The sequence below is a fragment of the Arachis ipaensis genome, chromosome B04, assembly GCF_000816755.2.
Source record: "Arachis ipaensis cultivar K30076 chromosome B04, Araip1.1, whole genome shotgun sequence".
NCBI classification, from domain to species: Eukaryota; Viridiplantae; Streptophyta; class Magnoliopsida; order Fabales; family Fabaceae; genus Arachis; species Arachis ipaensis.
This window is the reverse complement of record NC_029788.2, coordinates 2570350-2586876: the sequence shown is the minus strand read 5'-3', so window position 1 is coordinate 2586876 and position 16527 is coordinate 2570350. Positions and strand designations below refer to the sequence as shown.

Here is a 16527-nt window from a genome sequence, read left to right as displayed (position 1 = left end):
AACAATTTAAATTTGTTCCAAATTATTTCTCTAGGTCTAATACTAGTAATCCAACTTAAGTGCATTTAAAAAGTATTAAAAATAATAATTAAGTTTCATCGATTAGTACCTAAAGTGAATTTTCACAATTTTTTTAATTATTTGATAAAATATAATCTCTTACCATTTAATATTTTCTTTCATATATTTTTTCTTAATCTCACTTAAAAAATATAAAATAAAATATCACACTTTACCAAATAATTGAAAAAAAAAAATTCATTCCTACAAATAATTTACATCCTTTATAATTGGAATTGTAAACGCTCATATCAAAAGTAGTATTCATTCTATTTAAGACATAATTTTCATGGGATTAGGAACCCAGATTAATATTTGTCACAATTAGTTCTACGATACCATGATTGCAGATAGATTACTTCGTAAATGTACACGAGAAACAAACGAATGAAAGGTGTTCCAACCCAAGATAGATGATATCCAAAAATTTAGCTTGGGATTAAAACGAAGCTCTTCCTTTTTTTAGAACTTTTTTTACAGAGGAATCTAGGATCTTAGGAGACAAAACATAAGCCCAGCCGTCAGTCTCAGACAGCTAATTACATTCAAGTTACCAATGGACATCTTGCCAGAATATCATGATTTGCCATTTGCCATTTGCCAACAAAATCTGAAGTTCCGAAACAGGATGAAATTTCCGCTCATCTCTGCTGTCAGCAAGAGAATAGATGAAGGCATTATACAGTCATGTATTAGGCTATTAGCATAACATAAACATAATTAGATGAAAAAGGAGTCAAGTCTTGGGCTTTTTGGTGGTATCGGAGTTTGATGGCTCAGCTTTCCTCTTAATTCCCAGGAAGTGCTCTACCTGAAACAAGTGAAAAACGAACTTTAATAAGAAAATATGCATCTGTTCAAATTGAATGCAAATTATGCTTAAAGATGGGTAGGACTCAACCACATGCTAGGTAACTATAACATTCACCATCTCTAACACTAAAAACTGATTTGAAGTTCCAGGATCAAAGATACTGAACAAGCTCCAAATGTAATCAGCATAGAGCAGTGCATAAAACAAGATTACAGTAGTATGCTTCTACACTCGAATCAAAAGTGCGTCTCAGATTTCCTAGGAATTCTAAACATTCCTACAAATAGCATTCACCTATACAGGAAACAAGATATATCAATTTTTGAAGGGTAAGCATTCAAATGTATTTCTTCTAGCCTTAAAAAATCATATATCTTTTAGCTTAAAGCTACCACAAGAATTCACTGGGACACTTGAACATTCATAGGTCATGGCAGTTTGGCAGGGCTTGTTATAACAATACTTGGAATGAAAACCAAATATAATATAATAGAATCTTGAGAAAATGAAAATGCAACAAATATGGTGAGATGCAGTTATACCTATGTATATCCTTATTGTAGTTTCCTTCTTGGTTTAATGCAAAATTATGCACGACAGAACAAAATATTGCACGCTTTATATTACCTTCCGATCACCAAGCATGGGTGTTAAGCCCCCAGGAAGATCCTTCTCAACTGTAGCAAAACCGCTTTTTGGGTCGCTAGTTTGTCTGTGAATAAAAACAACTTCCGTGAGTATATTGACTGAGAAAATGAGAGAAAGAGAAAACCTACCATGAAAATATTTGCTATATTTATTTAAATATTGAAATTATCAGAAATGTGCACAATACAGGAAAAAAACACTTTAATTTAACTGGGATATCAGTCAGGAAAAATACTAGTTTTTCATCAGATTCCAACTGCCAGCACAATCTGATGATGTTTTGGTTTTGAGGTTTGTAGCTTAGTTGATAGCATAACAGATCTCAAAAACAGTAAAACACTTCTTTAAGAAAACGTAGTTCTGGAATTTCGGAGAGAGTTCAGATGCAGAGACAGAAGAATTTATCACTGACAAAACCAGGATAAGAGAGTTTGTTTCAAGCTGAAAACAATTTAGACTTTCAGTGAATACTGGAAATCAAACATAAGATACACTATTATAGTAGTTGGGGTTTTGAAATGAGAAGTGAATTTATCAGACAGTAGACAAAGAGAAAAAATTTCATTGGATACATTTTCCAGAGCAACCCTTAATGGACATGGATCCAATCATATTGGTACAGTGAAGACAAGGAATTTGTCGGAGCAATAAATACATCCCTCATATGTTTCAAGCCAAATATTATTCCACTGTATATTGGAATTCAAATATGAGATAGCTTTTGATGTTTTGAGATGAGAGTAATTTTATCCAAGTAGCCAAACAAAAACAAGTTCACCACCTACAGAACTGCTAATATGCAATGCCAAACACTTATCCCAGCATGAAATGAAGGCTCTGAAAAGAGTAATAATGTGGAAATATAAAATGAAATAAGTAGAAAACGGAGCAGGAAACCAATCATATACTAATTGTAATCTGACAAGGAATCTTTCAACATAATAGAAATACCCCTCAGGTGATGAGTAGTGTTGTTTGAGGGCACCTATATCCCCAAACAACTACACTTTTAAAAAGCAGCCTAAACCTATGCTATATCTATTATCTAGGTAACTCTTGTACAGAAAACCATAAATGAGATATAGAACAGTAAACTAACACCAGCAACTGGTGTTCTAAGCATTCAAACATTAGTGTTCTAACTGCAACATGTTACTGAAAAAAGAAGTATCCTTTAGGGGAAGGGAGAAATTATAGTCTCAATTTAAGAAAGCATGTCCCTCATTGCAGCTCCAACTTTTTTCACCAATCCAGGAATTTTATTAAAAGTACATAACAACTAATTTTATTGAAAATTCAGCAAATTTTAGTCTTTGAAGTCAAGAACATACCCTGGTTTGACATGACCACTAAGAACAAGGTAAGGAGTCTGCAATCGAGCTTGAGTCTCCCTCATTCTCTCCACGGACAGTGAGGGAGTATCTGAACTCTTCATCTGCTTCATCTTCAATTCTTCTTGATATTGCTTCATACGCTTTTCTTGCTTCATCTTACCAGGTCCTTTACCATGAAATTTATGAGAAAGCATCCGAAAGGCTTCCTTTGGAGTCAACTGCAGCAGTAGAGGGGAAATCAAATTAAGATCTGATGTTCCACTACAATTTCCAAATAAAACATTGTAATGTATAGTGCGAGGCATTGACTAAAAATACTCAAACGTGTGTAAACTTAAATATCAAAAAATAAAAACACAAACCTAAATATACACACATGCTGTTAAGTACTTAAGGAAGGTGAGGAGCCACACCTTAAAAACTAACTATTAAGGAGGAAGAACGACTTTACTTAAATACAATATCAACCATCCCTTACTATTTGATTTGGGACTTTGGGCACCCCATAATACCCAAGTACCTAACAACACACCGGCCCTAAAGAACCGACGTATTTCGTATTTACCATAATCCAACCTAAAGGTAGCCCTTTGCCACCGACAACCTAGTCTCTAATACCATTGTTAACCACCCAAGAAAATGGGGAACCACACCTTAAAGCTAACTATTAAAATGGAAGAACCACTCCCCTTAAATACAACGTCAAGTATCTCATACTATTCGATGTTGGACTTTGGACACTGCATAATACCCAAGTCCCTAACACATACATGCAAAAGAATTGCACTACTCACATATTTACAAAATGTCATCATTCCTATTGGCTATTAGAAGAAATCACACCATAACCTACACATATCAATAGAGCATACAGACATAGACCAACTGCATCTGGGAACTGTGGGCTCTATTTATGTTCCCCCAATAAAATGATTACCTGACAGTGCTTCATTTCACCTAGTTATCCTCCCTTAAAATTTTGGATTTCTATGCTCAAATGAATTGATATGGAACTACTCAGTTATAAAACAGCAACATTGACTAGGTATTAGTAGACTGAGGTCAAACTCGTAATGTTTTGGTATCAGCTCATTCAATGCAAATTAATGTGAATCTTTTTTCATCCCTGAACCTAAATAATATTAGAAAAGAAAATTATAATTAAAGCAAAAGATAAGGACATGTAAGACTCACAATTCTCCCAAATTCATCTGTTCTCTCAATGCGAATCTCCTTTTTCTTTTGTTCTTCCTTTCCTTCATCATCTACGATCCCAACCAATTTGCTTTTCTTCTTGTCCATGTTTCTGCCACCCCATTCAATGCTTTCTTTAAGTGTCCCTCTGTCTTTAAGCAGTTTCAATGCCCCTGACAATCCTTTCCCCACAGCTACTTCATGGATAGTTTCATCGGGAACTACCTCTTCCTTGTCTTCTGAATCAGGTTGTTCATCCACATTTGTTTCTTTAACTTCAGTCCACCCACCAGCCTCATCAGTCTTTCCTTCGTCAGGAGCATTTGCATTTGCATTTGCACTTGCATCTTCATCATCATGCATGAAAACATCCTCGCTTTCTGGCTTACGTGCTTCTGAAAAAATAGAAAGTTATAATGTCATATACCTATTATCAACTTTCTCTTTAGATAATTTATTCTCCAACAGTTCCATGAGCTTACTGCTCATAATTATTGCACCCTGAACATAAATGTCAACAAGAACACGACAGAAGACTGTCAAAAGAACAACAGAACTCGTATAAGCCAGAGAATACTTATGATCAAATACAGCATTTTGCTTGCTAATTGATCCGAATATCTTGAACATCCAAAAACATGTCTAAAGCACAAGAAAGATAATGGTTAGATTTTATATTTAATAAGGGAACTCACACTTCTGGGGATATAATTAAATAAGAAATACACAATTGTAATTTACCTTCGTCAATCTGGAGACGACCAACAAATTCTTCCATCTCAGTGAAGACCACCTTGTTTTCCCGTGATTCTCCGGCTCCAGTGTTTTGATCATCTACAGTCTCATCATTGTGATTTGATGTGGCCAGCTTTGCAATAGCTTGAGGACCAAATATCCCTTGTTCCTGCTTTTTGACAGCTAGTCTTCTTGCTCTTTCTAAGGATTTGCGAAGATCTTCATCATCATCAGCAAAAACTGGAGTTTCATCTTCCTCTGTCCTCATAGTGTTTGTTTGTCCTAAACGAAGTAATTTGGAGGCTTCATCTGCCTTAGCATAAGCAGCCTCATAAGCATTCTTCCTCCTCTCAGCCTCCAATCTTTCTTGCTCAGCCTTGATAGCTTGCCTCCTTGCATCTTTCCGAGAACCAAGATCACCAACACCCAATCCTGCAGATATAGCCTCAGCTTCAAGGGCATTGACGTCAAGCTTATCTTTCTTGCGCAAAGATTTTTTCTTCTTGGGCTTCTTAAATTGAAGCATTTCTTCATGAGTAAAGTAATCTGATGATACCTTTCCCGATGAATTAAGATCTTCAAAAGTATTTGTTGAAACACCTGTCAACCTTCTTCGCAACTGGCAATAGGGATAACAAGGATATGCATCAGATACATCATGTGACCAAAACAGTTCTGAGCTGTATCCAAGAGGAAGAAGTGATAATAAAAGAATAATAGATAGGTATCGATGTAAACGATAAGAAAACAATCTTCTGGTCATAGCAAGCTCCTATACCCAGAAAATTCGATCTCTATCTTTAACTGATCTCAACATGTTTCATATATATGTAACTGGGGAAAAAATCATAACCAACCTCTTCAAGTTTCTTTTCGGCTTCACCTGAGAATCTTCCCTTTTCATCCAAAGTTATACCCTGAATAAAAAAATAACTCAGAGGAGTCAAAGCATTGAAAGAAAGAATCCGCAGAACATCTATGGCTATGGAATGTGCTGGACCCCTGGGCCTCTCCATTAGTCTAGGAAGGAAAATAGAGGTCACAATGTATCAGGCCACGTGGTATACCAAAAAAGGAATGTGAATATTCAAATTGGGGGATTATAATTGAATGTGAGAGAATGATGTGAAAAGAGAAATTTAAAAAAAAATATTAGTGAGGGTACCTCCACTTTCCAAGACAAAAATAGAGAGAGAGAGAGAGAGAGAGATTTTTTTAAATTTTATCCTGTTCTTTACTATAATTTTCTGAAATAATTTTCATTTTCTCTTCATCAAAGCAATTGAAGAGAAGATTCCCCCTTTTTTCTCCTCTCTTCATTTTCTTTTAGGCAGGAAGGAACAAGACCTCAAAGTGCCTGTGCTCTGTATTATTGAATTCTCGGAATTTATTGTAATATTCCTATTCTTAAAAGTTTTTTTTTTTAAATCTATGCTGTGCTGTTTCTCCCTCCTAAGAGAACAGGAATTGCAATACTTAGTATACTTCAGTGACTCGTGCTCTAGACCATCAGAATGTAAAAAGAAAGAAAAGCTTACTTCTTCTGAAGCTGGATCATCATATTTGGCAAGTATTTTCTTCTCCACAGAGGGATCATCATTGAACCTGAAATTGAGAGCCAAGCTTCATGAAAGTTCTGATTTATATTTTAACCCTTATTTTCATAATAATAATAATAATAATACATATACTGGTCAACCTACTTATCATCATATATGCCCGTTTTCTTTTTTGCAGCTTTATAGGCCTCATCTCGTCGTTTTTGCTCTCCAAGCTCCACATTCTCAAGCATATCAACATCTGCCATGTGAGAACAAAAAACTCATGTCATTAACAGATTTCGTACTTGAATACTATAAAATGAACCAACTAGAGTACCTTCATTAATATCACCATCTGCTAGTATTGGCTGATCTTTGATGGTCAGAACCACTGTCCCACCTTCCACAACTTTCTCAATGCCATGAAGAACTTTCACCCCCGCAAGATTATCTGCCAAATGCAGTCAACATACATTGTTTAACCCCATAATTATCAACAATCAGAGATATGCGGCATCATCAATGAGTCTCAAATGACAATAAATCCAATTTTGTAGCAGTTCTATTGCAGAGTTTATCACAACTAATAATTGTGTCAGTATCGTTGAAGTTAAGCTTTATTCTTGAATAATTTTTCTTAGCAATATTTGAAATTGTAAGAATAGAGAAATTATAAAATTTATATTATTTAGAAAAAAAAAATTTGATAAGGGTTTCCCTATACAAAAGCAAAACAAAACAAAAGATTTCCTTATAAAGATCAAGAACTTTACACCAAAAATAGATGCTAGACATCTAATCCTATCCCATAAAGCATGCTTACTAAAAGATCTGTAATTGAAGGGGTGTGCATTATGCTCCGACCAAATAGTCGAAATAGTAGCACAAGAATTTTGCCTCTTTTCTACTACCACAATCCCAGTTAACAGGACTTGGACTAGGGTTACAGGGCACACCCAACATTCATCAAAGATGCTAAATAAATTGTTTCATAAAACAACAGCTATAGGACAATGAAAAACATATGTAAATTTGACTCTGAATTTGCCCACATAACACACACACCAGGAGAGAAACTCGTATAATTTAAACATTCTTTATATCATTTTATTTTACAAGGGACTATCTTTTAGTAAATATGTGATGATGCTTAAAATACTGCTCCTTAGATAATTATATGAATCCGTTATTTTTTTTGATAATGAATCCATTATGCTTTATTAATTATTTAAACTCATTTATCTACAATATAATTTTCTGTATCCACATATTTGAAAGGTGCAGAAGTAGCCAACTTATATCATCTTTAGCATTTAGAAAAGCTCCATGTCATGGTTTGCACAAATGCTTGTAGCTTTAAATCCGAAACATGGTTTTAGTATTTCAAAACAATGCTTGTCTCCTGAAGCTTTAACCCAAACTATGGTTTTGGGATATCAGAAACTACACCTTAACATAAAAAGTCTGCAGCTGTTTCCTAAAGGTTTTCCAAAAATGCCAACAAATCGAGTGTTCGAAATAGTAAGGGTGCATTTGGCACACGTTTTTATTTTCTGTCTTTATTTTCAGTGTTTTCGGCTTTTAGGATTTTATGAAGGAAAAGGAGAAAACACTAAAAACAATAAAATCCTATTTTCTGTTTTCCCCTCTTGTTTTCTCTTTTTCCTTCACAAATTTTAAGAACAGAAAATTCTGAAAATGAAAATAGACGATGAAAATGCAAATCAGGCGCACCTTAAGTTTCCAACTTATCATTTTTCATTGATGGGGAGGATGAAAATAAGGAAAGAAATATACCAACAGTGTCTTGAGCTGTATCCTCATCTTCACTTCCCTCTACAGCAATGTTGTCCTATAAAAAATTGTGTTTCACTGATTACATATGTAAATTGTGAAAATACCAATTTGCAAACATATTGTATTTGAAGATAAAGAAACTAACCTGCTCCTCAAACATCTTTGAGCGTTGTAACACTCGTTCCTTTTCAAGCTTACGGCTTTTATTGACCCATGACGAGATCTCCGAGGCAGTTTCTGATTGCTTCTTTGTCCTCGTTTCTTTCATCCTTAAAAAGAATATTGCCAAAAGAATAAATTTCATATAACAATAAACCAACAGGTTGACATAAAATGCTAGTATCAACATTCAAGACAGATAAAATTCAAACAACAAACAACAACAAAGCCTTGTCCCACTAGGTGGGGTCGGCTACATGAATCAAACGACGCCATTGAGTTCTGTCATGTATCATGTCTACAGAGAAACCGTTTACATGTAGATCTCGTTTGACCATCTCATGGATGGTCTTCCTCTGCCTCTCACCCCTTGTCCATCTTCCATCTCATCCACCCTCCTGACTGGGTGTTCTGTCGGTCTTCTTCCCACATGTACAAACCACCTGAGACGCGATTCTACCATCTTTTCAATGAGAAAATTATTTTATGAAATATTCAAATGGTAAGGGAGGAATGGGAAGGGAACAGGTGACTGGAATCATTGAGCTGAATTTTGAAGGTTTCAAGAAAAGAAGAAAGGAAATGGATTTGTTCTGAGGAAAAGAGTATACTTCTGTTTTAGTAATGACAAGTACCTTCCTTTCTCTGTACTTATAATACCCACAAATAACACTCCCTCAGTGCCTTCCCTTGTTCTTCCCTACTGCTAAAAGAACCTCCATATTATAACTGGTCTACCGTCTATATATACAAACTTTTGGCTAATATTCATATTCATATACCTTGCTGAATCACTGTTATCTTTAATTAATTACTCATTACTTATGCTTCAAAAGAGTACATGAGTAATACTTACATCAGAGGAGTTCAATGTATATATTTAGAAAAAGGTTCAAAATGCACCAAACTTCAGAGGAGGTAAATGTATTTACCTTAATTATATGATATATGATAGTATGAATGTATGATACAATAAAAATCCTTGCACTTAAAACAAAAAAATAAATAATTCAAAACTCATATCAAGGGTAAGAATATTTTAGGAATATGAAAACCATCTATCTTACAAGAAAAATATTATAGTAAAGGATAGTTCTACAATGGCATTCTATACAACCTGGTGATACAAAATGAAGTGAATTCTACCATCCTTGTGATGACATAGCAATAAAGTATTGGGTGTAGTTTATAAGCAATCTCAATGACGCTACACAAACTAATTAAGCAGAAAGACCCAAGCAAAACAAAATGACATTCATTTTTTAACCTTTAAAAAGAAAGGACTTTACCATTCCTTTTATTCTGGTTCTAATACAGAAGCACTAGATGTTAACATCAACTTATTGTATTATTCTATGTAGCTTCCTTAAATCTTTCCACTATGTTAAATGTTACTTGTTACATGTTCTACTGATTTGATAGCATGGCAAGACATGCTATTTGCTTAACCGACATCTTAAAAACAAAAACTTCAAAGAAAATACTTTTGAACGTTCTCTATAATGTAGTACGTAAGTTATCAAAAGTTATCTCTTAATAAGAGTATCCTAAAACAAAGAGTTTCATATTTCCTGCTTCCTACAAAAGAACTCCTGACATCATGAACATAATCCCAATAGTAATAAACTTTCCAGAAGCAAAAAGCAATACATCTCAAACTTATATCGCAAATTAAACCAGTTGATAAGAGTTCAAACTACAAAAATAAGTAACTAAATAAATAAATGCAAGCAAACTTATCAAGTAAGAACAAATCAACTTACTTCAGGATGCGCTCTTCAAGTTCTGCTGATGACAGATGTGCTGAGGATTCACCATCTTTCTCATCTTCGTTGAGCTTTGAAGCCTTTGCTATCTTGCCCACCTCTTCTTCTCTCTTGTCATCATAGTCTGCTCTATCATCATTACTCAATTCATAATCATCCTCGTGAGTCTTTCTACTTCCTCTATCTCTTGACCTTTCCTTATTATCTCGATCTGTATCCCTCTCCTTCTCTCTAATTTTATCCTTCCCCTTATCCTTGTCTCCATTATCTCTATAGCTTTCCCTCTCCTTCTCTCGATCCCTATGCTTCTCGCGCTCCCTCTCCTTCGCCTTGTCCCTTTCTCTATCCCTATCCCTACTCTTCTCTTTTCCCTTTTCCTTCTCGCGTGCCCGATCACTCTCTTTCTCTGCCTCGCGATCTTTTTCTTTATCCTTACTCCTGTCCTTCTTATCCCTGTCCCTCTCGCGCTCTTTCTCCCTATACTTCTCTCTATCATAATCTTTGTCCCTAGCCTTACTATCTTTTCCCCTGTCCTTCTCACGCTCGTCCCTATCCTCCTTCTTCCGTTCCCTGCCAGCCACTCTGTCCTTCTCTACCTCTCTCGCCTCGTCGGTAGTCCTCTTTGGATGTTCCCTGTCTTTACTTCGATGATGTTCCTTCTCATCTCCTCGGCTACTCTTCTTCCTATCCTTACTTCTGTGCTTGCTAGACTTCTCATCCAAATCATCATCATATTGCTCTCTCACCGGAGAATCATCTTTATCAATTTTACCTTCACGGGCCTCGTACCGCGATTCAGACCACTCCACATCCATGATAACCTCTACAGATAGAACCAGACTAATATATAACCACAACCCTATTTCAAAAACTAGAGTGAATTCTTAAGTTAAAGTTAACGAATTAGAAAAGCTAGTAAAGAAGGACATTGCGAATGCCTTAAAACATTGAATGACGAAGAAGAGGAAGAGTTTGATGGAACCCTTTGAAGACGAAAAGAGCTTACCTCTCTCGAGAGGTTTCAAATTGACGAAGGTCGCTGCGCCGCTGGAAGACAGAGTCACCGTCGCCGGAGATGGGAAGATGCGATGCTGCCTGTTCCTGTCTCAGCCACACAGTCGGCGGAGATTCGGGAACTTTAGAAGTGCGAGCTGAGAACAAAGGATGCAACGAAAGAAAGGATCAAAGAGAATTAAATTTCAATTCTCTTGAACGGTTTTTTCTTTTTTTGGGTCGATAATTCTCTTGAACGGTTGAACCTTGTTATTTCTTTTTTTCTTTTTTTTTTTGTCAGGATTATTTCTAATTCTCAACATTTTAGGGAAATATAAATCCGGTGTTACTGTAGAAGTGTTTTCCGTTAATCATTTTTAAACTAATCGATTTGGGTTGGGCGAGGGATAAACTCACTCTTCATTCTTTTTTTACCTCTTTTTTTTCTTCTCCTTCCTCTTCTCTTTTTCTCTTCTTTAGACCATTATCATTACTACCTACCTCCACAATCTTAAAAATTAAAACATTTCTTGCATTAATCTTGACAATATCAATAAAGCTAATACATACATTATTAATAATTTAGCATATACTTCATGCATATGCAAGAAGACAAGATTTGAGGACAACCAAAAGTCTCGGCAACGAGCTTAAATGCCATACCAGATGCCATGTGGGGGCACTCGTTGGGGTAGAGTAAGAGCGCCAGCTTTTGGTAGCGCTTGCGGAGAACGGAGACAGAAGCGAAAGGCTCAGCATCTAGGACGGTGTACCAGTCAAGGAAGGAGGAGTTGTTAACAGCGGTGAGGCGAAGGATGGTGAGGGGCGGCGAGGATCATGGTGACGCTAGGGATACTTGAGGCGAGACGCTAGATGCGCTTGGCATAATTGAAGGCGGCGTTGAGGTCTTTAGAGGAAGTGAAGTTGGACTCTGCCAGAGACTTGAGGCGGACGAGGGCTATTGAGCTCTGGTTCAGTGAGCTTGAGACAGAAAGGCGCGAACTATTGATGGAGGTTGGGCGAGGAGGAGAAGGAGAAGAAGAGGAGGAAGAGGGAACCACAGTGGTAGTGGCTGTCAGTGGTGAAATAGAGGGATAAGATGGTGGTTCTAGATATGGCATGATGGAAGAAGAAAAAGGGAAGAAGAGGAAAGGAAGAGGAAGAAGAAAAGAGAGGTTGGTTCGGCGATGGTGATGCGGAGATGATAGTGGTGAAAGTGAAACTCGATGATGACAGTGATGGAGATGATGGTGACTGGCCGAAGAAAAAGGAGAAGAAGAGGATGAAGAAAAGGGGGAAGAAGTGGATAAGAGAAGAAGATGAGAGTTTTTTTACTTTTTGCAGGGAGGAAATTTTTAGTCCCTACAACTATTTGGAGTTGACATTGACATTGTTAATTGACACATCAGACTCAATCTGACACGTCAAACGGAAAACTATTTACTAACCAATAGCAGAGGTCGATCTGTCTATTTTTCTTAATGGGTGGGGGTTTGGCTGAGTTTTAAGGATGATTAAGGACTTAAGGTGTGCGATGTCTCACGGAAAAAAGGTTAGTGGCCAAAAAGGATATTTACCATACTTTTTATTATTTGAGGTAAATACCAAATCGATACCCGAAAGATTATGGTGCTAACAAAATTGTACCTGACTTTTATTATTGACAAAATAGTCCTTAAAAAATTTTAAAATTTGACAAGTGTGCCCCGAGTTCGCCAGACACATTTCCGGTGAACACGATGTCAATGTGGCCAACCCCCNNNNCCTCCCCCTCCCTCTCCAACGTAGCTTTGAATCCTATCCGTGCAGCACACTCTCTTCCCAGAGATCTCGAATTTATTCCACTCTCTTTTTTTCCCTTTTCAAAAGCTTAATACAAAACTAAAATAATATATCAGTTCAATTTGGATTGGTTAGATTCGATTCAGTTCATAATCAGGGCAGAGTTTTCTGCGAGTAATGGAGATTTTTTTGGATTGTTCTAATTCATTTTCTTGCCAAAGCTAAAATTCAGGGTTGCGATTAATCTCGTACTTCCATTGGTACCTGACTTCCCCTAACATGAGAATCAAGGAGCTTGGCATCAGTAAAATTGGAACTTGAAGCGAATCGGATTGAAGAGGCATCTGGTCGAAAAAGGGTTCTCTATAGAGAAGAGGTTGAGGGAGAATGGAGGCTGATGAGGTGCAGATGAGGTGGTGGGCCTAGGGAGGAAGGTGGCCGAAGAGCATGGTCTATTNTAGAATTTTTTTGCTATGTTAAAATTTAGCTAAGTAATCCTAAATTCCTAATTTTGAGTGTGAACATTCCACCTAAGCATTAATCGGGTCTAGCCATGGCAGCGAGTAGTGCTATATTATATCTGGAGACAATTAGAGGACTTTAACATCCTAAATCATGGTAGTAATTTATTTTAATTTTTTATTATTGAAATAAAATTGATTTGAAAAAGGTTAAGAAACAAGAATTCATAACAAAAAAAAAAATATTTATGAATGAAATTAAATATGAATGGAATTAAAAATGCAGTATATATAAATAAAGAGGTATTTAGTTATTGGTGAAAAATTAATATACTTCTAATGCCGAATTGGGATTAACTAGGACAAAAGTAAAGTATTGGGTCGAACTCTTTTTTGGTGTCAAGGTAATAGCTATGAATAGTCATCGACTACCAGTAAAGGGTAGAAGAATGCGACGTATTATGGGACATACAATGCATTACAGACGTATGATCATTACGCTTTAACCGGGTTATTCTATTCTACCTCTTAAAAAGAAATGAACTTAAATCAAAATATTTAATAGCATGGCGATACATTTATTCAAAACTTTTACTTCGAGCACACACAATGGAGTCGTACACAGTCAAGTCAAATCCAATCCACGAAATAATTTGAACTATGGATAACATCGTTGTGATAAAGGCCGTAATGTCAGAGGAATCATTACCGCAGGACATATAGGTGGAGGTCATAAACGTCTATACCGTAAAATTAATTTTCGCCGAATTGAAAAAGAAAGGACTCCATCGGTCTTTAAAAATTACATTTTAAATCTAAAGAGGCATATGAGGACATTTTTATGGCTAAAAGTAAATTTTCTCATGTCCTTATTTGGATTTAGTTATAGGGATTGCGAAAACATTGTAAATCCAAAGAATTAGGTAAGAAAGTAAGAGAGTTAATGGGAGAAGTGAAGGAGGTGGGATTTTTTTGTTTACTAGAGTAAGTAGAAAAAAAATCTCAAGTTAATGATCAATATAGATATCACAAATTGTTGTGGAGAGTTCTAAAAATTACTAGTAAAGATGAGGAGTGCTAAGAGCTAGTAGAATTTGTGATGTTTAGCCATCAATTAGTCATTATTAATATTTTCAATGGTGTAAGATGACATCTAATAGTATAAAATTAATCATTTTTTCTTTGATTGTTAAGTGTTGGCCAAATTTTAACAAAAATACTAGTTCCTAAACTTTCTCTTAAAAGATAATTGAGCAATAAATTAAGTACGAGAAAGTTAAAAATTTTTGTCAATTGATGTGGCCACCTTGGCCATGAAGCCATATGCTACAACAAGTTTCTGTAAGCTTCGGCCAAGGGAGTGATAGAGGAGGAAAAATGGGGAACGTGATTGAGAGCCGAGCAGTTTGGTAGAAGAATCGAGGAACATAAAGAAAATAATACCCAAATATTCCTAAAAAATTATGGTTGGTAAGAAAGATCAAGAAAACCAATGGCAGTTAGGTTGATCAAGGGATTTAATACTCTCAGTGCAGGAGGGTAATTCTCACATTGGTGGTGAGAAATAAGAGGTTCAAAAAACATAAAGAAGGTAGGTGCTGAGTCAGGTGAAGCAATAGATTATAGTTAGACAAAACAGTAGTAGAGATATTAATGAAATTGGGAAGGTCAGATTGGATGTTGAAAATGTTTTTCTTTTGCGTCAAATTGAAGGAACATTTTCCAGCTAAACTGATGTAGAAGGAAAGTCTTTTGTCAAGGAAGGTAGAAAATTAAAGAGTAATACTCTAAATAAGTCCCCAAAGAATTTACGGTTGGACAGATTTGTTCCCAATAAAATTTAACTAAAATTTTGTTCTTGACGTTTTTAGTTATACACCAAATACATTCCCATGGCAGTTTGACCCGGTCAGAATGTCCTACGTGGAGGTGAACGGGTTGACGTGTCAGGTTAACTGCCATGTGTCACCTCCAGGACAATTTGGTCCCCATCCAAGCTGGACAAAACGACGTCGTATTGGATCATGAGGCGAACGACGTCGTTTCGTGGAGGACAAATTCGTCCCCACCATAGAAGGTAGCGTTGCGAAACGGCGACGTTTTAAATGGGGGACCTATCTACCTGTTCGAGGGACCTATTTGCCCAATGATTATGCTTCTATAGGGACTTATTTGTCTGATAACCTAATGTTTGGAACCTATCTGACCTATAATTGGTGACATTATCTTCAAATATATTCATTGTTTTTTTGGTTTCATTGAAAACACAAGCTGGTATATCTGGACCTGGTAGCTTGCAAAATTCTAATCCTCCCTCTCATGACACTCAAATTGAAGATTCTCCTTCAAATGTCATAAAAAAATATATCATGCAATCCCAAAGTATGCTAATTTTAATTGACTTAATGCGTATGTTGAAATCTGTATGAAACATCCTCATAATAATTTTGTTAATTCTAGGCTCAGCAACCTTTTAGACGTCCAAAGCAAACAGTAATCACGTCGAAGGCTCAGAAGAGTGTTAGTGCTGAGACCATGGCAGCTGCAACCAGTGGCACAGCATCTAAATTGTTTAAATTTATTCCAACACTGGGATTGAAGTAGTCTACGAAGAAATGATGCTTTTAAGGATTCCAATACCATATTTTGTTACGTTGGAGGAAATAGACCTTTTGTTGTTTGGGTTGGTTTGGTTTAGTCTATATTGAAGGAAATAAATCTTCTTTTGTGAGATTTGGTTTATGTTACTACTGAACTTAGCTACTTGTGTGGTTACAATATTTTAATTATCAGTTATGTAACCATTTTGATAAATGGATGAAACAAACCAAAAAGCAATGTGTTTTTTTTTTTTTATACTATTTCACCACAATTGATTTCATGCATATCTATCTAAATATAATGAGACATTTCAATCTAACAATTTGATCATCAACACAGATTAAAATTTGCCTAAACAGCCACCACATACATACAAAACACAACTACAACTACCAATGCCCCCCACTTATTATACCCCTAAACAAAGCAAAAATAGTATGCTTCTTCATAACTTGGCTATCCTCATTCTTCTTCAACAACAAATTCTCCAACTGCTTCACTCTCTCTTCCAAGCCATCGTTCAACATACGCATTAAGTCATTCAAAATTAGCATACTTTGGAATTGCCTGAGACATTTTTTTTTGTGGCATGTGAAGGAGAATCTTCAATTTGAGTGTCATAAGAGGGAGGATTAAAATTTT

The 16527-nt window shown here is 36.0% G+C and overlaps 1 protein-coding gene across 4 annotated transcripts; it reads right to left on the bottom strand.

The window, feature by feature from the left end:
- Positions 307–11319, bottom strand: LOC107638241 (SART-1 family protein DOT2). 4 transcript variants are annotated; one of them, XM_016341416.2, is made up of 13 exons: positions 11055–11319; positions 10046–10871; positions 8269–8392; positions 8124–8178; positions 6664–6777; positions 6489–6585; positions 6324–6390; positions 5643–5702; positions 4792–5404; positions 4051–4445; positions 2854–3074; positions 1502–1586; positions 307–871 (listed from the first exon to the last, which is right to left on the bottom strand). In XM_016341416.2, the coding sequence occupies exons 2-13, from the start codon at positions 10861–10863 to the stop codon at positions 797–799; spliced, it is 2724 nt and encodes a 907-aa protein (XP_016196902.1). In that variant the 5' UTR covers positions 10864–10871; positions 11055–11319; the 3' UTR covers positions 307–796. The 4 variants fall into 4 exon arrangements, with proteins under 4 accessions (XP_016196902.1, XP_020976078.1, XP_020976077.1 ...); XM_021120419.1 differs by having other exon boundaries at positions 6324–6408; positions 10046–10919; positions 11055–11315; XM_021120418.1 differs by having other exon boundaries at positions 6324–6408; positions 11055–11314.